General features: G+C 55.9%; 2 protein-coding genes across 4 annotated transcripts in view; one reads left to right on the top strand and one right to left on the bottom strand.

Annotated features, from left to right (window-relative positions):
• Positions 1 to 1,182: 1,182 nt before the first annotated feature.
• On the top strand, positions 1,183 to 13,082 carry ECI1 (enoyl-CoA delta isomerase 1). 2 transcript variants are annotated; one of them, XM_075899139.1, is made up of 7 exons: positions 1,183 to 1,340; positions 1,411 to 1,515; positions 4,415 to 4,542; positions 6,862 to 7,008; positions 8,032 to 8,153; positions 8,636 to 8,814; positions 11,773 to 12,007. In XM_075899139.1, the coding sequence occupies exons 1-7, from the start codon at positions 1,292 to 1,294 to the stop codon at positions 11,856 to 11,858; spliced, it is 816 nt and encodes a 271-aa protein (XP_075755254.1). In that variant the 5' UTR covers positions 1,183 to 1,291; the 3' UTR covers positions 11,859 to 12,007. The 2 variants fall into 2 exon arrangements, with proteins under 2 accessions (XP_075755254.1, XP_075755253.1); XM_075899138.1 differs by lacking the exon at positions 11,773 to 12,007 and adding an exon at positions 12,530 to 13,082 and having other exon boundaries at positions 1,184 to 1,340.
• LOC142818570 (deoxyribonuclease-1-like 2) overlaps positions 7,419 to 21,011 on the bottom strand; it is a 24,361-nt gene continuing 10,768 nt past the window's right edge. For both annotated transcript variants that reach the window (XM_075899140.1, XM_075899141.1), the window contains exons 3-9: positions 19,747 to 19,835; positions 19,126 to 19,209; positions 17,903 to 18,003; positions 16,645 to 16,757; positions 14,909 to 15,063; positions 13,954 to 14,050; positions 7,419 to 13,795 (exon numbers count right to left, since the gene is read on the bottom strand). In XM_075899140.1, coding sequence (XP_075755255.1) covers positions 13,742 to 13,795; positions 13,954 to 14,050; positions 14,909 to 15,063; positions 16,645 to 16,757; positions 17,903 to 18,003; positions 19,126 to 19,209; positions 19,747 to 19,835 — 693 coding nt within the window. In that variant the 3' untranslated portion in view covers positions 7,419 to 13,741. The remainder of the gene's footprint in view (positions 13,796 to 13,953; positions 14,051 to 14,908; positions 15,064 to 16,644; positions 16,758 to 17,902; positions 18,004 to 19,125; positions 19,210 to 19,746; positions 19,836 to 21,011) is intronic.

The following is a 21,011-nucleotide window of genomic DNA, read 5'->3' as shown; positions in this document are numbered from 1 at the left end:
TCAGTGTCAGTGTCTGTCAGTCAGCCCGTGCCCGGTGTCAGTGTCTGTGGGTGTCAGTCAGTCTGTAGCCGGGGGTGTCAGTGTCTGTCAGTCAGCCCGTGCCCGGTGTCAGTGTCTGTGGGTGTCAGTCAGTCTGTAGCCGGGGGTGTCAGTGTCCGGGTGTCAGTGTCAGTGTCTGTCAGTCAGCCCGTGCCCGGTGTCAGTGTCTGTGGGTGTCAGTCAGTCTGTATCCGGGGGTGTCAGTGTCCGGGTGTCAGTGTCAGTGTCTGTCAGTCAGCCCGTGCCCGTTGTCAGTGTCTGTGGGTGTCAGTCAGTCTGTATCCGGGGGTGTCAGTGTCCGGGTGTCAGTGTCAGTGTCTGTCAGTCAGCCCGTGTCCGGGTGTGTCAGTGTCTGTGGGTGCCAGTCAGTCTGTATCCGGGGGTGTCAGTGTCAGTGTCTGTCAGTCAGTCCGTGTCTGGGGGTGTCAGTGTCTGTGGGTGCCAGTCAGTCTGTATCCGGGGGTGTCAGTGTCAGTGTCAGTGTCTGTCAGTCAGTCCGTGTCTGGGGGTGTCAGTGTCTGTGGGTGCCAGTCAGTCTGTATCCGGGGGTGTCAGTGTCAGTGTCAGTGTCTGTCAGTCAGCCCGTGTCCGGGTGTGTCAGTGTCTGTGGGTGCCAGTCAGTCTGTATCCGGGGGTGTCAGTGTCAGTGTCAGTGTCTGTCAGTCAGTCCGTGTCTGGGGGTGTCAGTGTCTGTGGGTGCCAGTCAGTCTGTATCCGGGGGTGTCAGTGTCAGTGTCAGTGTCTGTCAGTCAGCCCGTGTCCGGGTGTGTCAGTGTCTGTGGGTGCCAGTCAGTCTGTATCCGGGGGTGTCAGTGTCAGTGTCAGTGTCTGTCAGTCAGTCCGTGTCTGGGGGTGTCAGTGTCTGTGGGTGCCAGTCAGTCTGTATCCGGGGGTGTCAGTGTCTGTCAGTCAGCCCGTGTCTGGGTGTGTCAGTGTCTGTGGGTGTCAGTCAGTCTGTATCCGGGGGTGTCAGTGTCTGTCAGTCAGCCCGTGCCCGGGTGTCAGTGTCTGTGGGTGTCAGTCAGTCTGTAGCCGGGGGTGTCAGTGTCTGGGTGTCAGTGTCTGTCAGTCAGCCCGTGTCTGGGGGTGTCAGTGTCTGTGGGTGCCAGTCAGTCTGTAGCCGGGGGTGTCAGTGTCTGTCAGTCAGCCCGTGCCCGGTGTCAGTGTCTGGGGCCGGTCAGCCGCCAGGCCCCGCCCCGTCCCGCCCTCCCGGCCCGGCGCGAGGCGGCGCTGAGCGGGCGGCGGGCGGAAGATGGCGGCGGCGGCGGCGGTGACTCTGGCCCGGCGGCTGCTCCGCTCAGGTGCGGCCCGGCCCGTTCCCGCCCCTCCCCCCTCGGGCCGGGCCGCCGCTGACTCGTGTGTGTCTTGCAGGGCCGCGTGCGGGGCTGCGCGGGGCCGGGGGCCGGGAGCCTGGGGCCGCCCCGCGCAGAGCGATCGGCCACGGCCGGGTGGCGGTGGAGCTGGACGGCAGCACCGGTGAGGGGGGCCTGTGTGTGTGTGTGTGTGTGTGTGTGCGCATGCGTGTACAGCGTGTGTGTGTACAGTGAGTGTGTACGTGTACTGCGTGTGTGTGTGTGCACGTGTGTGTACAGCGTGTGTGTGTGTGTGTGCACGTGCGCGTGTACAGCGTGTGTGTGTGTGTGTGCGCGTGTACAGCGTGTGTGTGTGTGTGTGCGTGCACAGCGTGTGTGTGTGTGTGTGCACGTGCGCGTGTACAGCGTGTGTGTGTGTGTGCACGTGTGTGTACAGCGCGCGCGTGTGTGTGTGTGCACGTGTGTGTACAGCGTGTGTGTGTGTGCACGTGTGTGTACAGCGTGTGTGCGCATGCGTGTACAGCGTGTGTGTGCACGTGTGTGTACAGCGTGTGTGTGTGCACGTGTGTGTGTGTGCACGTGTGTGTACAGTGTGTGTGTGCACGTGTACAGCGTGTGTGTACAATGAGTGTGTACGTGTACTGCGTGCATGTACAGTGTATGTGTGCGTGTACAGTGTGTGCCATGTGTGCACATGTACAGCGTGTACAGCGTGTGTACCGCATGTACAGCGTGTACCGCGTGCTGTGTGTTTGTGCACACTGTGTACAATGTGATGTGTGTCACGTGTACAGCGTGTGCTGTGTGTACATTTACAGCATGTCACGTGTGTGTACACAGCCAGCTGGTGTATGTACTACCTGCTGGTGTGTTTGTGTGTGTACAACATGCTGGGCTTTGTGTGTGTGTGGCTGTGTACAGCATGCTAGTGTGTGTGTACATGTATGCTGCACGCCTGCCTGTGTGTGTGTATGTGTACATCATACTGGGCTCTGTGTGTGTATGTGTGCAGTGTATATATGTACAGCCTGCTGGCGTTGCATGTGTGTATACAGCATGCTGGGCTCTGTGTGTGTACAGCCGTGTGTATGGGGTATATACTGGGTGCAGGCTCTGTATGCATGTGTACAGTATTCTGCAGTGTGTGTATGTGCACAGCACACTGGGGGTGTAGGGATGTGTGTACAGTTTGTCATGTGTGTACAGTATATACAGCATCCTGGTGTGGGTGTATATACAGTGTGCTGGGCTCTGCGTGTATGTGTACTGTATGTGTGCATATCTGTGTCTGTATGGTATGCTAGGGTGTGCTTCTTTACATATATGGTACTGTGGGATATGGTTTTGTACATGTACAATATTGGGTTCTGTGTGTGTGTATGGCACGCAGGAGTGTGTGTATGTGTGCGCATGCATACAGTGCTCTGGGGTCTGTCTGTGTGTGTATACAGTGTGCTAGGGTTGGTGTTACAGAGCCATGCATGATACCTGCAGTAGAAGGTGGGGACACTTGGAAAAGCTTCTGTGATTGTTTTAACATGAATGTGACTTTGTCTCCTGCAGTGACTTAGGCCTAGAGGCTTCTGCATGAACACGTATCTGGTTGCAGGAATAGACCTTCAGTCCTATCACAGCTTGCCATAGGGGTCTTCACAAACACACCCCAAACAATCTAACGTACACAGTGCCTGTCCCTTCCCTATGTGCACACCACCAGTCCCACTCGGATACCTCTGTCAGTGGAATGGGACTGTGATCAAGGGAACAATATTTACAAGAAAAAGCTAGCCTCTCCGCTCCAGCCCCCGCCGGATCTGTGCTAGCCCTCTCGAATCAGCCACACCAGTCTCGGTGACATAGGGGCCTTGATCCTGCTCCCCGATTCCACTGATGTCAGTGGGGAGCTAGTGGTACAGGCAGAATATTCAGTAGGTGTTTTAGGGTGGGCTGTTGCTAGTTTCACCTGCTTGAAACAACAGGATGCACTGTTTACTCCTTTTGGCGGTAGCTGCCAGAGTACGAGCCATTTAAAAACACCCTATTTCTCCTCTTGTTAGTGTGATTCAGCTGTATTGCAGGGGGTTCTTCCAGAGGCAATCGGGAACAAGGTTTTGCCACACTGACTAGGGCTTTCTGTCTTTCTGTGTCCCAGCTCCCCATCTGCAGGCAGGGAACAATGTTTCACAGGGTGTTGGGAGGCTAAAATAATATTAGTGGCATGCACAGATCTTTGCATGGAAGCAGCTAGAGGGATGCCAGATACCCTGACAGGCACGATGTGGATGGAGAAAATCCAGTGACGTAGTTACGTAAACTGGCATGGTCCAAGGTACAAAATGACTTTACAGCCAGAAGGGACCATCACAATCATCTAGCACCGCGATGGGCAACCTGGGCTAGTGAACGAGCCGCGTGGGTGGCCCTCCTTCATCTCAGTGGGCCCCAAGATTGTCATACCCAAGACAGTCTCTAGGGATGGAGTAGTTTTGCCAACTGTGCTGGTGTACCTAGAATTTGCAGGGTGTCTCGATTGAACTGTTAGCAGTGCTTTGACTGGATGCAGAGGGAGCGCATGGCTCTCTCAGTCAATGCTGTGTGCAATCACCATTCCACAGGCCCTGGCTTTACGTGTGTGTCACTTTAGCAATACCAGTAGGGAAAAAACTCGGCTGCCGGAAACCAGTGGAATTTGGCAACCCTGCACATGGGCAACAGGAAACAAAATGCCTCGCAGGCCACACACAGAACCCCGAGGGGGTTGCCCCAGAACCTCACCCACCCGCTCTGACAATAGATCCCTGAAGTCCTCAAATCAGACTTCAAATTCCAGAGAATCCACCATTCTCACTAACTGAAACCTGCAAGTGACCCAGGCTGCAGAGAAAGGCAAACCCCACACCCAAAGACTCAGCTAATCTGATGGGGGAAATTCCCACTCCAGCGTTGAGACCTGATCTAGTCTGGTCTCGGGAACGTTCCGAGATCTGGAGTGTGCTAATCAGCAGCCTGGCAGACACGGTCGGCTCGGGTGGGTTCTAACTCCTCTGCTTTCCACGGCGCAGGGGTGGCTGTGATGAAGATGGAGAACCCTCCTGTGAACAGCCTGAGCCTGGACTTCCTGACAGAGTTCGTAATCAGCCTGGAGAAACTGGAGAATGACCGAAGCTGCAGAGGCGTCATTTTGACGTCGGTATGTGTTGCACTGAAAGGAGGATACGTTTTACGGGGCTGTCTCGGGGGTGCAATGGATAGGCGGCGAGTGCTGGACCCGGTGTGTTCCTTTGCTGCATGCTTAGCCACACTGCTCTCTAGCAACCAGACCAGGGGGGATCAGAGCATGGCGTGGGGACACCCCCTCTCAGATCATTGCTACAGGGCCCTCAGGGATGGAAGGAAATATAACAGGCGCCAAAACCAGCTGATCTGGGAGGGGAATGTTCTTTCCTCTCTCTTGAGAAATCCCTTGGCATTTTCTGGCATCAAATTAGAAATAAGCCACAAGTGTTGCTAAGTAAAAAATAATGATTACAAAGAAATGCATTTCCTTTTCCTTTCCCCCTTTGTTGTTTTACTTGCTGGTAATAGCCTTTGAGTTATCCATTAACGTACCTCTTAGGACTTTTGTAAAAATATTTGCATGCACAGTCTTTACACACATGATCAGGTCAGGTTCTGCCTAACTAGCTGTTCTAGATTTGATCCTAACAAATAGGGAGGTACTAGTTGAGAATTTGAAAGTGGAAGGCAGCTTGGGTGAAAGTGATCATGAAATCATAGAGTTCACAATTCTAAGGAAGGGTAGAAAGGAGAACAGCATAATAGAGACAATGGATTTCAGGAAGGCAGATTTTGGTAAGCTCAGAGAGCTGATAGGTAAGGTCCCATGGGAATCGAGACCGAGGGGAAAAACAACTGAGGAGAGTTGGCAGTTTTTCAAAAGGACATTGTTAAGGGCCCAAAAACAAACTATTCCGCTGTGTCGGAAAGATAGAAAATATGGCAAAAGACCACCTTGGCTTAACCACGAGATCTTGCATGATCTAAAAATAAAAAAGGAGTCCTATAAAAAATGGAAAGTAGGACAAATTACAAAGGATGAATATAGGGAAACAGCACAGGAATGCAGGGGCAAGATTAGAAAGGCAAAGGCACAGAATGAGCTCAAACAAGCTACGGGAATAAAGGGAAACAAAAGAACAAAGAACAAATCATGTCAAACCAATCTGATAGCTTTCTTTAATAGGATAACGAGTCTTGTGGATAAAGGAGAAGCGGTGGATGACTTTAGTACCTAGACTTTAGTAAGGTGTTTGATACGGTCTCGCATGATATTCTTATCAATAAACTAGGTAATTACAACTTAGATGGGGCTACTATCAGGTGGTGCATAACTGGCTGGATAACCGTACTCAGAGAGTAGTTATTAATGGTTCACAGTCCTGCTGGAAAGGCATAACAAGTGGGGTTCCGCAGGGGTCTGTTTTGGGACCGGCTCTGTTCAATATCTTCATCAACGATTTAGATATTGGCATAGAAAGTACGCTTATTAAGTTTGCAGATGATACCAAGCTGGGAGGGGTTGCGACTAATCTGGAGGATAGGGTCATAATACAAAATGACCTGGACAAATTTGAGAAATGGTCTGAGGTAAATAGGATGAAGTTTAATAAAGACAAATGCAAAGTGCTCCACTTAGGAAGGAACAATCAGTTTCATACATACAGAATGGGAAGCGACAGTCTGGGAAGGAGTACGGCAGAAAGGGATCTAGGGGTCATAGTGGACCACAAGTTGAATATGAGTCAGCAGTGTGATGCTGTTGCTAAGAAAGCAAACATGATTCTGGGATGCATTAACAGGTGTGTTGTGAGCAAGACACGGGAAGTCATTCTTCTGCTCTACTCTGCACTGGTTAGGCTTCAATTGGAGTATTGTGTCCAGTTCTGGGCACCGCATTTCAAGAAAGATGTGGAGAAATTGGAGAAGGTCCAGAGAAGAGCAACGAGAATGATGAAAGGTCTAGAGAACATGACCTATGAGGGAAGGCTGAAAGAATTAGGTTTGTTTAGTTTAGAAAAGAGAAGATTGAGGGGGGACATGAGAGCTGTTTTCAGATATCTAAAAGGGTATCATAAGGAGGAGGGAGAAAACTTGTTCATCTTGGCCTCTGGGGATAGAACAAGAAGCAATGGGCTTAAACTGCAGCAAGGGAGGTTTAGGTTGGACATTAGGAAAAAGTTCCTAACTGTCAGGGTGGTCAAACACTGGAATAAATTGCCCAGGGAGGTTGTGGAATCCCCATCTCTGGAGATATTTAAGAGTAGGTTAGATAAATGTCTAGCAGGGATGGTCTGGACAGTATTTGGTCCTGCCATGAGGGCAGGGGACTGGACTCGATGACCTCTCGAGGTCCCTTCCAGTCCTAGTATTCTATGATTCTATGACTATGTGGGTCACAGGTTGAAAGGTCAGTTGTTACATATTAATTGTCTATTCCCTCCCATCTTAGGGTGCCCCTAAAATCTTCTCAGCTGGTCTGGATATTATGGAGATGTACGGGAAGAGCACGGAGCACTATGCGGAGTTCTGGAGAGCTGTTCAGGAGATGTGGCTCAGGCTGTACCAATCCAACCTGGTGACAATAGCGGCTATCAATGCAAGTCAGCTTCATACCTGACTTCGTAGGAGGCTCTCGGTTGTCAGTCACTTCCCGGGGTACTGTGGGGGCAGGGACGAGACTGGAATAAGGTGTTGTGTGCAAACACTAGGATGAGTCCGGGGGGCGAGAGTGTATTTCAGTCTCCACACAAAAATGTGAAGGGGTCCCTAGTGAGATGTAGACTCACCTGATTGCCCATGCACCCCACTAGCCTTCTTAGCAGCCTCTTTATTTCAAGCTCCTTAGTAGCCTCGGTAGCTGGAGAGAATGAACCCAAGGGCAGGCATTGTGGGGGGAAGAGCGCAGAAAGCCATCGCGTTAGACCCACAGCAGGGGCAGTTAAGATGTCTGCTAGTGTTGGCAGTAATTTATGCACAGGAATTGGCTGGTGTTTCTTGGATTACGCCGGCCCATCTGGTGATTCTTGGCCAAGGGGGAAATGCAGCCTGAATGTGTGTCATTGAACAGGCGATTTCTGTGTATTGGTTGGACACTCGCTTTGATTTGTCCACAAAAGAACTGCTGACACTGGCAGGAGCGCTCGACTTTCTGAGACTGAAGGTACGAGGAAAAGAGGCGGCTAGGACTTTTTAAAAGGGACACAGTTGGGTCAAGTATGGTCTCAAGGGCAGGTTTTACATATAGATTCCATTAGGAAAAACAGTTTGGGTTTAAAAAAAACAACAACCCACCCCCCATGCAGAGTTTGTAACCCCAACAGGACAGCCTGGTTGGAGCTGGAGAAGCTGACAGTGACACTGATGACGAAGAGGCATGAAATTGACCGGCCCACGCTGGGAAAGTTCAAACAGCATAAATGGAGTGAGGAGGAGGGAAGAATTGAAATGGAAGGAATTGTTTGAATGGCTTTTTCTCTGACCATGCTCCCTGACAATGTACAGGGACATGTCTTTAAAGCCGTATCCCCGATGCTGTTACCCATCTCCTCTCGCAGTATTTTAGAACTGGATGCACGTTGCGGAGACTTAGCTAGACCTGATCTCTTCCTTCCTGTGGCAGGGGTCCAGCCCGGCAGGGGGCTGTCTGATGGCCATGTCCTGTGACTACAGAATCTTGGCTGAGAACCCAAAGTACAGCATTGGTCTGAACGAAACCCAGCTGGGGATTGTTGCACCTTTCTGGTAAGCAGGTGGTTACACTGTTATCAGACAGGTGTATCTGGGGGTGGAGGGAGCAATGCTGCTATGAAAGGTGTCTTCAGAGCCACTAGCGTCTCTGACAGGACAGAGGTCATGTGTATGGGGGTAGCACCTGGAGGTCCCAGGCCCATTGTGTGAGGTGTTGTATGTACATGTAACAGACAGTCACTGCCCTGCAGAGCATACAGTGAAAGTACAAGCTGAGAGAATGGGTGGCTATGGACAGTTGAACCACAAGGTGACACACAAGGTACCAGTCAATCTGCAAAGCAGCCCTGAGGCTTGCCTGCCAGTTGCAGAGCGGTCTGAAGGCGTCCCAGCGGAGGTGGGTTCTGAGAAGGGACTGGAAGGAGGACAGGGCCGTTCCTGGTCATCAGCTCTTTGCTTTGAGGTCTAAATGCTTCTCTCCACGCTGGCTGGTTGTTCAGCGTTTCCCCTGGCTGAGAGTTTCTCCTCTCCCATAGGTTTAAGGATACAATGGTGAACACAATAGGAAACCGGGCCACGGAGCGCTCCCTCCAGCTGGGGCTCTTGTACTCCCCAGCGGAGGCCCACAAAATAGGCCTGGTAGATCAGCTGGTACCGGAGGAGAAGATCCAGAGCACGGCTGCTGCCGTGATGTCTCAGTGGTTAGCTATTCCAGGTAAGAGATGTCTGGCTGCGGGACGCTGCTGCTGCTCTCTGCGCCTGTCCAAGAGCAGGGAGCCCGTGGAGGGGAATGAGATGGAATCGGAGAGGGAGGCTTAACAGTCCCCTGTTCATCTGAACACCATGATGTGGATGCTAGATGGGTAAAAAATGAGGCCGAAGAGTATTGGACTAGATCCACTAGCATACCCTGGGGGGAGGGATAGCTCAGTGGTTTGAGCATGGGTTGTGAGTTCAATCCTTGAGTGGGCCACTTAGGGATCTGGGGCAGATCTGTCAGGGATGATACTTGGTCCTGCCGTGAGGGCAGGGGACTGGACGCGATGACCTCTCAAGGTCCCTTCCAGCTCTGTGAGATGGTATAGCTCCATATCTGGCAAAGAGATGCAGGGAATTGGCCTGTAATGCTTCACTGCAGCCCTGGGAGAATCCAGTGCCAAATACCCACAGGATTTGGCACTCGTGGGCCCCACCCCAGGTCTGTCTTTGGACCAAGCTCATGGCCTGAGCCAGCCCCCACTGAAATGAGTGGCAAAGCTGCTGTTGGCTCCCATGGGATCAGGAAGAAAGGCAGTGCAGGGGGCATATTGGGCTTGAGATGCCCCGGGTGGTGGCCAGCAGGCCATCTCCCCTGGCTAGCATGGGGTTCACACACGCAGCTGGCCCTGCCGCGAGGCCAGTGAGCCGCAGCCGGGCTAGGGCAGTGGGCGGGGGAGGGGAAGAAATTCCAAGTGCTGTGCGACGGGGCGCGTGCGTTGGTGGCAGTTTGCAACTCAGCGCGTGGTGAGCCTGTGAGAGGAGCGTGTGCTGGGCTGTGGTGAGCCTGTGAGAGGAGCGTGTGCTGGGCTGTGGTGAGCCTGTGAGAGGAGCGTGTGCTGGGCTGTGGTGAGCCTGTGAGAGGAGCGTGTGCTGTGCTGTGGTGAGCCTGTGAGAGGAGCGTGTGCTGTGCTGTGGTGAGCCTGTGAGAGGAGCGTGTGCTGGGCTGTGGTGAGCCTGTGAGAGGAGCGTGTGCTGGGCTGTGGTGAGCCTGTGAGAGGAGCGTGTGCTGGGCTGTCTTGGGTCTGAACGCCATGGTGGGGATTTGACACAGAGCTGAGCCCAGCCCCTGGGAGACGCGTGCTGCGTATGCCTGACACTCGGGAATGGGCTGAGAGAAACTAACCAAGGCTGGGCCCCTCAGCCCCTCTCCCCTTCCACGCAAGAGCTGGGTGTAACGTACCGTTGGGTCTCACTTTCCATCCCAATTCCTTTGCCTGCTAGGACATTAGGATATTGCAATGTGGAACTGACAGGCAGGTTCCCTGGCCCCTTCACCCTGCACGCCCAGCGTGGGGAGGGTGTCGGGATGCCCATCAGTCCCCAGCCCCTCATCCCAGAGAGAAGCAAGTCCCCAGGCCCCGTTTCTCTGGCTTCCTGGAGGCTCCGGTGCACATCTCACAGTCCCCACACGAGGGCACTGTCCCGGTACCCGCTCCGCACCTTGACATGCATGTGCGGGGTGGTGCTCAGCTGTCCACGGTCCCTTCAGGAGTTTGATTTGTACCCCCACACCCCAGTTTTGCCTTGCTTGAAAAAAGTTCTTGCTTACAAACGTGTCTCAGCCCACGACTACTGCAATGTTGCTCCTGCTCTCGTTTTTACCATGGAATAGAAACACTGCACCTACAGGTCAGTCTGCAGCATCTAGGGTGGTCGAAACAAGGCCTGGTCTATATGAAATTTCAGTGTGTACTGACTTTGCTGGGGCTTGTTTGGCGCCTGTTGTAAAAGCAGGCAGATATCTAGATGGGTTGATGTAATCCGGAAGACCACTGTGTACTAAGGTTCCCTCTAATCTTTTCCAGCCATGTGTGGATTTTTTCTATTCACGTGCAGAATAAATGTTTATGTGCACCAAGGCATGTGGGCATGTGCACCACCAGTAGAAACACAAACCTAGCTGTGGCCACCCTACTGATCAGCTGGGCAGCATTAGAATCTCTCTTGAGCGGCCACAGAAGTGTCCAGCTTACAGGGAACCCTACCCTACACCCCTCCCGGGTACACGTATCCCTACTGAGAACCACAGGCCTAGAGTATGTGCTACACAGGGGCACTGGTGGGTTATCACGTCTCCAGTGTAGGTGAGGGCAGCTGATCTGTTTCTTTTCCATTTTTGTTCTTGGACAAGCCCCTAGAAAATGAACCGCATGTTGCACAAATGCAGTCTCTAGCCGACCACGCTAGAACGACGGTGCTTGCTCAGCTGGCCGAGCTAATTAGCATGGACTGACTTTAAGAGAACCATCAGACCCTTGTGCGAACACTGATTTCATTACCGTCTCCTAATTGCTGTGCATTCCCGCAGCCTGACACCGGGGCTGGGAAGGGGGACGTTTGGGGAGGGGTATCCAGCGCAGCACAAGTTCCACTCTGGTTTGGGGAGCCAATCGCGTTCCAGTCACTTCGGACCATAGGAGAGGGGTCAGTGCAGGGGAAGGCTGGCGGAAGAATGGCGCGGAAGCTTTAGCAGAATGTGGCGTATAGAGGGAAGAGCAGGGAGGTCAGAGGGGATGGGCCGCCATGTGGCCGCTGCTGCAGGGTTTGGTTTATGCACAGGTGGCAGGCAAGCTTTGCGCTCGGACTGTTTGATCTCTGCCCCCCCGAGCGCTCACTCCCTCGCTCCGTACTCCCGAGGATCTCCCCCGACCGGGATGCGGGCGGTAGCGTCGTGGTGAATGTCTGTGACCTGGGATCAGCTTCGGGGAGTTTCTGTGACTGTAACGTCTCGTTCATTAGGGCTGTTCAAATGCGTGTAATTAAGATACAGTGTAACTGCTGAAAAATTCAGGGCAGGGCAGCAGTCGGCTCCCTGGGAGCTGGTGCGTGCGGGGAGCCTGCGTGAACGTTAACTGCCGAGCTCATGCCCATTGGTTAGCCGGTTACACTGTCACATCCCTAATGTTCCCAACAGCGCCTGCCAGCCCAGGTCTCACAGCGAGCATGGCAGCGGCTGATGCGAGACACCAGCTGTGCTGGAAGGGGGTGTCCGTAGCGTGACAGGGACGGGCCTCAGACCTACGTAATGGCATTCTCTGTGGTTGAAACCTCCCGCAACTGGTGCAGATGCCTTGACATCCACGGAGCAGTGCTGACTTTCCCCAGCTGGGAAACTGGCTTGACCGCTGATCTGGAAGCAGATCCCAGGGACTGGCCCCTTGGGGTGGGGTAGTTAACACTTATTCTTGATGGTGCCGCTTGGGTCAAATAGCGTTGACAGAGGGCATTGATTTTTAAGGCCGAAAGGGACCACTGTGATTGTCTAGGCTGATATCCTGTATGGAACAGGCCAGAGAATTTCACCCGGTTTCCCCTGCCCTGAGTCCGGCACGTGGTTGACAGAAGCGTCTCCCTGAAAGGACTCCAGCCCAGCGTCGGGGCACCGAGAGACAGAGAATCCACCACTTCTCTGGGGAGGCTGCCATGGGGCTTAGTCACCCTCACTGTTAAACATTTGTGCCTTGTTTCCATTCGCCTTTGTCTGGCTTCCGCTTCCAGCTATTAGTTCTTGTCCTGCCTTTCCCCATTAGAATCAAGAGGGTGCTAGGACCCACTTTGTTTTTACGCAGGAAGGTAATTACGCCCGGGGGTCCTCCGGCTGACAGGCAGACCTCGGGCAGTAACGTACACTGACCCCCGCACGACCAACAGTCTAACTCTCTGTTTCACAGACCACGCCCGTCAGATCACCAAGTCCATGATGAGGAAGCCGACGGTGGACCGCCTGCTCGCCCACCGCGAATCTGACATTCAGAACTTTGTCAGTTTCATCTCCAAGGACTCTATTCAAAAGTCTCTCCAAATGTACATGGAGATGCTAAAACAGAGAAGAGGCTGAGGAAGCGGCCTGCCCCGCTATAAGTCGCTGGCCTAAAATATTGAAGAGCCATATGCGAATCTCTGATCACCCAGCAATAACTTTAGATTGTTAAGATGACATATTTTTCAGTGTAATTGATCTGATTTTTCCTCGCCATCCCCTTAGCCTTCTGTCTCTAGCTCTCTTGCACGAGTGCCCTGCCGTATGGTGCCTAATACTGATTCCTTCTTCCGGAGGGGCTGCAGGAAACGCTTGATTAGATGATCCAAGTAGATAAACGAGTGGTCAGCCTGTCATTACTGTGAAATGTTGTCAGATGGCATGGCTAGGGCCTCCTGGCTCTTAGCTTCCGAAAAGAGTGACTGTTAAAAATGTGAATTGTCAATAAAATGCCTTGAAAGGAGGATGGTTGAGAAGGAAGCTTTGTTTTCCGTGTGGGCTGTGTCCCTCCACACCGAGCATTAACTAAACACTACAGCTCCCCCAGGCCAAGGAGTGTGACTGTAACAGCCAGACAGCTACAGGCAAAGGGGTCACTTCCCTTCACTTGCCACCACGAATTACAGCGTTGACACAGTGATTTTGGATGAGGGCCACGTGGTCCCTTCCAGGCAGAACTGATAGGAACTCAAGTCGCAGTTGGAATCCAGCCCTAGTTCATGAAGGTCGTTATGCGCTGATAGAGGGAGGGGGCTGCTGAGGGTTGGTGTCCCGAAGGGCTGAATGAGCCCGGTAGATTGAAGCCCTCAGGCTGCTCCAGTGCCGGCTGTGATGGGTGGCAGATGACCCTGCCAGCTGCTGATGCTGGCTGTCCCGTGGCTACGTGTGGCTCCCCAGACACCAGGGCGGACATGCCCGCGTCTTTCACCAACGTGTCATTGACTTACCCCGGCTGCATGAGCAGGGCTGGTTCGGCCAGGGCTGCTGTCCTGCGGGGATGGCAGATGCTGGTGCTGAGTGTTCTTTCAGGCGGAGGGTCACAGCTGGGGAGGCTGGGAGCCGGGTTCCACTGCTGCGGAGGGAGAGGGGTCCAAGCGGGTGTAGGTGAAGGCATCCTGGAGCGTCAGGGAGCCTTCAGGGTCACCTCCACGGGGAAATGGTCGCTGACAGCCAGGGCCTGCATGGGAACAGCAAGTGGGGACACAGTGTAACAGCTCTGCCAGAGGCCGGGTCCCCCTAGAATGCCTGTCCCCCGGGGAGGGAGCGTCAGCGGAAGGAAGAGCTCCGCTGTCTAAAGGAATTAAATATTTGCTCTCGGGGGCCTGGCCAACCGACCTCGTCTTCATCCAGCTTGAAAACGCGTTGGAAATTGTAGACAGCGGCCGACTTGGGCACGATGCTTTTCTTCAGCTTAGGGCCACACACCACAATCCTGCAACACAACAACCCCCCCTCGGGTCAAGGCCCTGCGCTTCCCAGGGGCTCTCGTTTCACAGTCGGACGCAGCGAGGAACAGCCCCGACTCCAGGGAGCTGGGGATGGCGTCGGCAGGGCTGAGACACAGCGCGGTGCCAGGCTATCCTCCACTCTTCTTCCTGGCCCCACGTGCCTCCTGCTCTGGCCCGCCTCCGAGAGCGGCTCTCTGGTGAGAGGCTGGAGCTAAGACCTATGCCGAGAAGCCCCCTCCCCAGGCTCCCACTGAGCTCTCCTGGCTCGGCCACGGGAGGGAACGCAGGCAGGGGCAGCCAGCAAAGGCTGAGTCCTCTCTGCGGAGCTGCTAGGTCAGAGGTGCTCAGACCGTGGCCTGTGGACCACCAGTGGTCTGCAAGCTCCAGTCAGGTGGTCCATGGAGCAGGCAGAGCTGCCCACGTAATTAGTGGCTCCCAGATGTGGCTCCACTAGTTAAGTTTCTGGACCCTCACATGTAAGGAGAGGGGGTGGCCTGGGGGAATAAGGGGTGGGTAGGAGGGGGCTGTGAGGTGAGGTGGGGGAAATAGGGGGAGGTGGGAGGGCAGTGGGGGCAAGAAGGGGGGATTTGGGAAGTGCAGGGCTGCGGCAGCCAGAGAAAGAGGTGACTCCCCCCATCTCCAGGGCTGTGAGTGGGGAGAGATGGCCTGTCCTGCCGAGCCCCAGTTCTGTGGCTGCTGTTGGGGAGAGAGACTCCTCCTGGTAGTAAAATATGAGCTTTTATTTGTAGGCCACAAAGGGGTTTTAGATGGCGTCTCCGTGCTGGGAGCCAGGCGGGAGGAACGTTAAGGCCCCCGGGCTGCGCGGAAAGGCGGCGTCTCACCTGTCGTAGGCGCAGTCCGACTTCCCGACCGTGGTGTCCATGGTGTCGGGGATGAGCCACTCAAACACCTCGCTGGTGCGCAGGCGGATAGACTCCCAGTCCCCTTTCCTGACGTAGGAGCAGTCGGCGTTGAAGTCTCCCAGGAATATGATGTTCTGTGGAAGGACAGCCTGAGTGGGCTGGGTGTTGGGTGCCGGCAGACACTGGGACAGGGCTGAGAGCTGGGCCGAGCTCCCTTACGCTTTCAGTGTCGGGGCCTGGGTGCTGGGCCCCCTGGTCTGCACCACGAGGGCTCGGTGAAAGGCAGAACTTCCCTCCCAGCGATTGGGTGGCCAGATGGTTTAACAAAAGATACTGAACACTCCTCCTCCGCCCCAAAAAAAAAACCACTGGGAAAAAATTCTGTTGAGCGAAAAAAAAGGGGGCGAAAGACCAAAGTTGCTGAGAAAAAAGAAAGGGGGCGCTGCTCCTTTAAATGGCCCCACGCTCATCACGCCCCCGCCAGACACGGCAGGGGAAAATTGTCCCCGCCGGGCTTCCATCCCAGGGGAACAGGACATACCAGACATTTCACACGACCAGTATTTTCTGTTTTTTTACTGGACAGGGAACCCGAATAATGGACAGTCCAGGCAAAAACCGGACACCTGGCAACCCTACCCAGGGAAGGGCCGAAATCCCATTGATTTTGTCTCGAATTGGGATGAAAAGTCAAAATGTCAAAGTTTTACCTGGAATGGAAAGTTTTGATTTGGAAAAGTCCATTTTTGGGGAGGGGAGGCAGATTTTAAAAGGCTGCCACAGTGCCTCATGGGAGCTGTAGTTCAGGTGCTTTTTCCCCCCTCCCAAACCCCCCCAGCCATCACATCATGGTTTGGCCAGAGGAGAGGCTGTGGTGTATCATGGGAGATGTAGTCCATCTGGAGATCCCCTCGGGGAGAATGGGTAATGAGGTACCGGAACTACCACTCCCATGAGGCACTGCAGCAGAGCCTGCAGATGCAGCTTCATGCCAAACCTCAAACTGAAACGTGTTGATGCCGTTTAACAGCCCAGACCCCTGCATTTCGGGCCAGCGGGATCCTGTATCAGCCAGTCCCTCTCTATTTTCCTGCAGGAGAGCCCATGTTTTTCCCACAAAGACTTCCCCTGAGGAAAATGTTGATTCAGAGAGGGGCTGCCGATACAGGCCAGGCCCTAAGCCCAGAGCTCGGCCATTGACAGGCTCTCCAGGTGGGATCCCGGGGCCCTTAGAGTCTGTATGTAAACGGCCCGGTCCGTGCCCCATGGAACCAGGCCTGCTGGAGATGGGAACGGCCGTGGTCTGCCTCAGAGAGACGGGTGCATTTTCTGGCATTTATCCGCCATGGAGCCGGACACGAGGAGGCTGTTTCCATGGGGGGCGAGTCACCCTGCCGCTGTCAGGCCATGCGGCATGAGGGCCAGCTCCTCCGGGAACCAGATCTCGCTTGAGCACGGCGGGCTCGTTCCTCGCCAGCATGGTGGCCCAGAGGCAGCAGCTGATGGGACTCTGGGGGTTCCAGCCTAGCTCTAGGCAAGGGGGAGAGGGAGCGCCAGGCTTGGCCCAGGACCCTGGGGCTGCGTTCTCTGCCCTGGGCGATGCAGGACCTCAGATGAGAAGTTCGGAACAGCACTTCTGGCCTCATTAGCTGTGGATCTAAAGCCCCCTTGTACGTTCACACGGTGGTGGATTTGCACCGGATGCAGCGGCTTACGTTAGTCCCCCACTTGTTGATGACGTCCAGGTAGACATCGTAGAGGGCGTCGATCTCGGCCACAGCCTCTTTGGGGGGCGTGTGCAGGGGAACCAGCACGAACTCCCGCACCTCTGCCGGAGACATCAGGTAGGGTCATCCCACGGACACATCCCCAGCCATCGCACGCATGCGTGCACACAGAGAGCCATCATGCTCATACAGAGCCAGCTCACTCACGGACTCATACCCGGCCATAGCACGCGTGCACACAGTGCCATATCGCACACATACAGAGCTAGCTCACTGAAACCGACACTTCCTCAGCCATCGCACACACATGAAGAGCTAGCTCACTGACATGGACACGTCCCCGGCCATCGCACGCGTGCACACAGAGAGCCATCACGCACACACGCAGAGCTCACTCATGGACACATCCCTGACCATCGCACGCACGCATGCACACAAAAAGTCATTGCACACATACACAGAGACAGCTCACTGACATGTCCCCACCCATTGCATGCATGCACACAGAGCCATCGCGCACACACACCGAGATTTCACACATGCACACCCAGAGCCATCACACACACACAGCCATCGTGCACATGCATGTGAACACATGCCCAGCATCATAATATACACTCACACACACAGAGCCATCATACGTGTACATATGAACACGTGCTATCCTGTGCCATAAGGTTTGTGCACCAGCTCCAGTAACGCCCCCAACAGCGCTCCCCTAGGGTGTCCTGGCCTAGTGGGGACACTCCTGGCTTTCTCCCTTCGTCTACACCAGCAAGTGCCCTGTCCCCTATTGGCCAACGCGGCCAGAGAGCTCCCCGCCCCAGCAGCTGGGCGAGAGCCGGAGCTGAGGTCCAGCCATTTCACGATGTCCCCCAGTGCCTCTTGCTCTGCAAATATGCCAAATCGCAGCAGAACGTGACTGCAAGGTCCAGTCCTCTCTGTACCTGTGGCTGGGGGAGTGGACCCCCCGGCACATTTCCCAGCCCTGGAAGAGTCTCCCTGGCCTCCGGCAGCAGGGCTTGAGCCTGGGGCAGGGGCCCTGGGGCCCTCCCTGCGGGAGGCCATGACAATGCACCTGTCCTGGGGTCATTCATCTGCCACCCCCTCAGCTCCATGCCTGAGCCAGTGCATGGCTCCCCTCAAGGAGGCGGCCTGTCAGCCTGGCTAGTGGTACAAACTGGGGGACGGGCCCTGCGTGGGGCTGGGCAGAGCTGGGTCGCCCCTGCCAGCAGGCTCAGCTTACTTGAGTTGGGGGACGAGAACTTCACGATGAATGGCTCCCGGCTGAAGCTGTTGCTTGGGTCTGGGTACTGGTACGTAGCCACTACAGACACCGACTGCGTCCTGCATGGAAACGGGGAGGGGGAGATGAAGAGGATGGGAAGGGGGCTCCAACTATTTGTGTCAGAGGGTTTGGCTTGTAGGGGCTCCCCACTACCCCTCAGTCCTGACTCCAGCCCCCTGGCTCCCGCCACACCCGCTCTGCCAGCTAGGGTTGCCAGAAGGTTGAAACAAAAATACTGAACATCCTTCCCTCCCCCTCCCCCCAAAAAAACACCGGAAAAAAATTGTTGAAGAAAAAAAAGGGGGAGACCAAAGTTGTTGAGCAAAAAAAAAAAAAAGGACTCCAAGACTTATTAAGCAAAATATATATATATTAAAATGAAACAGCATTAAAACAGCATGTCCCCTTTAAGAGTGAGTGCAGGGATAGGAAAGGAGAGTGGTTGAGCACTAAGACCCAGGGGAGTCATTGCTTCCCCTTGGTCTTTTTGCCGGCTGCCATTTTATGCCAGCAGCTTTGCGGACCCAGGTAAGCATGGGGCCTGGGGTTGGGGGCCAGGGGAAGCCAGGCGCTGAGTGTTTGTAGGGTTGCCAGGTGCCCAGCATTTTTGCCTCCTGGCCAGGGAAAAATCAGAAAATACTGGACATCTTAGGTGTCTGGTATTTTCTGATTTTTTTTTTACCAGACAGGAGGTGAAAATACCAGACTGTCCGTGTGAATACCAGACACCTGGCAACCCTACTGCCAGCACCCCTCAGTCCTCCCGACCAGCCCCCTGATAGCCCAACCTAGGGCTCCCCACCAGCACCCCTCAGTCCTCCTGACCAGCCCCCTGATAGCCCAGCCTAGGGCTCCCCACCAGCACCCCTCAGTCCTCCCCACCAGCCCCCTGATAGCCCAGCCTAGGGCTCCCCACCAGCACCCCTCAGTCCTCCCCACCAGCCCCCTGAAAGCCCAACCTAGGGCTCCCCACCAGCACCCCTCAGTCCTCCCGACCAGCCTCCTGATAGCCCAACCTAGGGCTCCCCACCAGCACCCCTCAGTCCTCCCTACCAGCCCCCCGCTAGCCCAGCCTGGGGCTCCCCTCGCAGCTCTGCTCCCCCACTGTCAGCAGCGTTGCTCCCATTAACACCGGCTCCGGGCTGGCAGCTGCCAAGCCGGCTCTCCAGGAGCCCTGTTACCTGTAGATGAAGAGGTACATCTCCTTGTAGTGCTCCGGGCCCAGGGGCTCGCTGTTCTCGTAGCTGTACTCGTACTTCGACGCGCTGGGGGGACGCAAAGGAGAACAGCGCTGACCTCCCAGGCTGGCCTCGGCTCCAAGCCTCACGCACTCCCGGAGTCAATGGGGTGCCCCTGGCCATGCCAGGAGAGCCAAAGCCGTGGGTGCAGGCCTCAGACAAACCATGCCAGTCCCCTGCCAGCCATGCTCTGCCCCGTGCTCCTCGTGTGGGGCTGAGGAGGGGCCTGGCCCTAGGCACGCAGATCTCCCTACGGACGCCAGCTAACTAGCCAGCCACAAAGCTCTTTCGCCCGCGCTCGCCCCTTTCACCTGCTGGTCTCAGCCTGCCCTGTCAGCTGGGCCTTCTGTGCCCCCCCAATGACCGCGGGGGCTGAAGGAGGGTCTCACTATTGGACCCGAGTCCCAGCCTGACTTGACCCACCCTCGGCAGGGATAGGTGGCCCTGATCCAGCCTCCCAGCTGCAGAGCTAGGTAGCTACTCGGGTCTCTGCTTATGCGGCCTTGTTAATCACTAATGGAGGCTGAGACGGGGGACCCCTCCCCCCTGCCCGCCGGCTGTTACCTGTTGAGCTGCTCCAGGAGGTTGTCCACGGCGCTGAGATCGGTGTCTCGCACCTCCTGCACCAGGATGATGTCGTACCGCGACAGGATCTGCGGGAGCACGTGGGCGTCTGTCAGGGCGCGGGCGGCAGGGCCTAGGGAGGGCCGGCTGTGTCCGGGGAACAGAGCGCTGGGCTCTGCGCTGAGGACGCCGGCCTGGTACATCGTGCAGCTCCCTGGCAGGCTACGGAGCTGAGGCAGTAGCCGGCGCCTGGGCCCTGCCGCTGGGGCATGGATGTCACCGCCGTGGCGGGGGAGCCCCGGGGAGGGGAAGGGGCTTGCCAGGCCTGTCAGAGCAGCGAGGAGCCAGGCCGCCTGTCGCAAAGCCCAGAGCCCTGGCCGTGCCCCCTCGGAGCTCAGACAAGGAGCCGCACCGAGCAGCAAACCGGGGCCTGCCCTGGGGCCCGTCCCTGCCTGGGTGGGCGCGCAGAGCACAGCAGTGAGGAGGCTGCTTCTGCCCAGCCCAGGCCCAGGTTTGGGTGGGGTTGGGCCCAGCTCTCTGGCTCTGGGCTGCTCCCTTGCCTGTTCCTCTGCAGAGCGCCCAGCGGGCCGGCAGCCCGGGCACCTCCTGGCTCGGTGCTATTGGCTTGCCGGGGGTCAGAGCCGGGGTCGCCTGGCGGGTGGGACCTGAGGGGACGCAGAGGGGCTGTGGCCGGGGCTGGGCTCAGCACCAGAGGAATAGCCGGGGCCAGACCCCACAGCTGTGGAGCTGTCTGGGCTGAGGGGAAATGGGGGAAGGGTGCGCTGGGCTCCAGGAGGTGCCAGTGTCCTTGGCTGCGGACCCCTGCTCCCCCAGCCCCTCCTCCTCCTGCCACTGGCCCCTCCCGAGGGAGGCTGGAGGGGCTGTCAGTGTGGGGCCTGGCTCTGCGGCTGGCGGGGTGACCCCAGGGATGGGTACGGCCCGGCCTTTCCCAGCCGTTTTCTGCCCACCGCCCTGGGAACTAAGCAAGGCCCTGGGACATCCGCTCCCTGGCTGCCTCCAGCAGGACACCCTGGCCTCAGCGGCCGCTCTGCCTCCCCCCCACATTGTCCACCAGCAGAGCCTGTCCAGAGTAGCTGGGGGGGCCCCTTGGCCTGGCCTGGCAGGGGGCGCCCCTTGTTCCCTAGCAGCGATAATAGCTGGTGTCAATGGCAACAAGTGGGGCAGGGCCGGGGCTGCCCGCTCCAGATACTAACCGAAATAACGTGTCCTCCCTGCGGCCCCCTGGCTACCGGAGAGTTTCCTGA

This window comes from Pelodiscus sinensis, chromosome 16 (genome assembly GCF_049634645.1).
Source record: "Pelodiscus sinensis isolate JC-2024 chromosome 16, ASM4963464v1, whole genome shotgun sequence".
NCBI classification, from domain to species: Eukaryota; Metazoa; Chordata; order Testudines; family Trionychidae; genus Pelodiscus; species Pelodiscus sinensis.
Note: the sequence above shows the minus strand (reverse complement) of the source record. Positions and strands in the feature narration are given on the sequence as shown.

Bases quoted from the DNA above. Each gene is read 5' to 3' on its own strand.
- ECI1 (XM_075899138.1), top strand. From the start codon at position 1,292: ATGGCGGCGGCGGCGGCGGTGACTCTGGCCCGGCGGCTGCTCCGCTCA. The intron at 8,154-8,635 runs GTAAGCAGGTGG...CCTCTCCCATAG, and splicing joins GGGATTGTTGCACCTTTCTG to GTTTAAGGATACAATGGTGA. The intron at 8,815-12,529 runs GTAAGAGATGTC...TCTGTTTCACAG, and splicing joins TCAGTGGTTAGCTATTCCAG to ACCACGCCCGTCAGATCACC.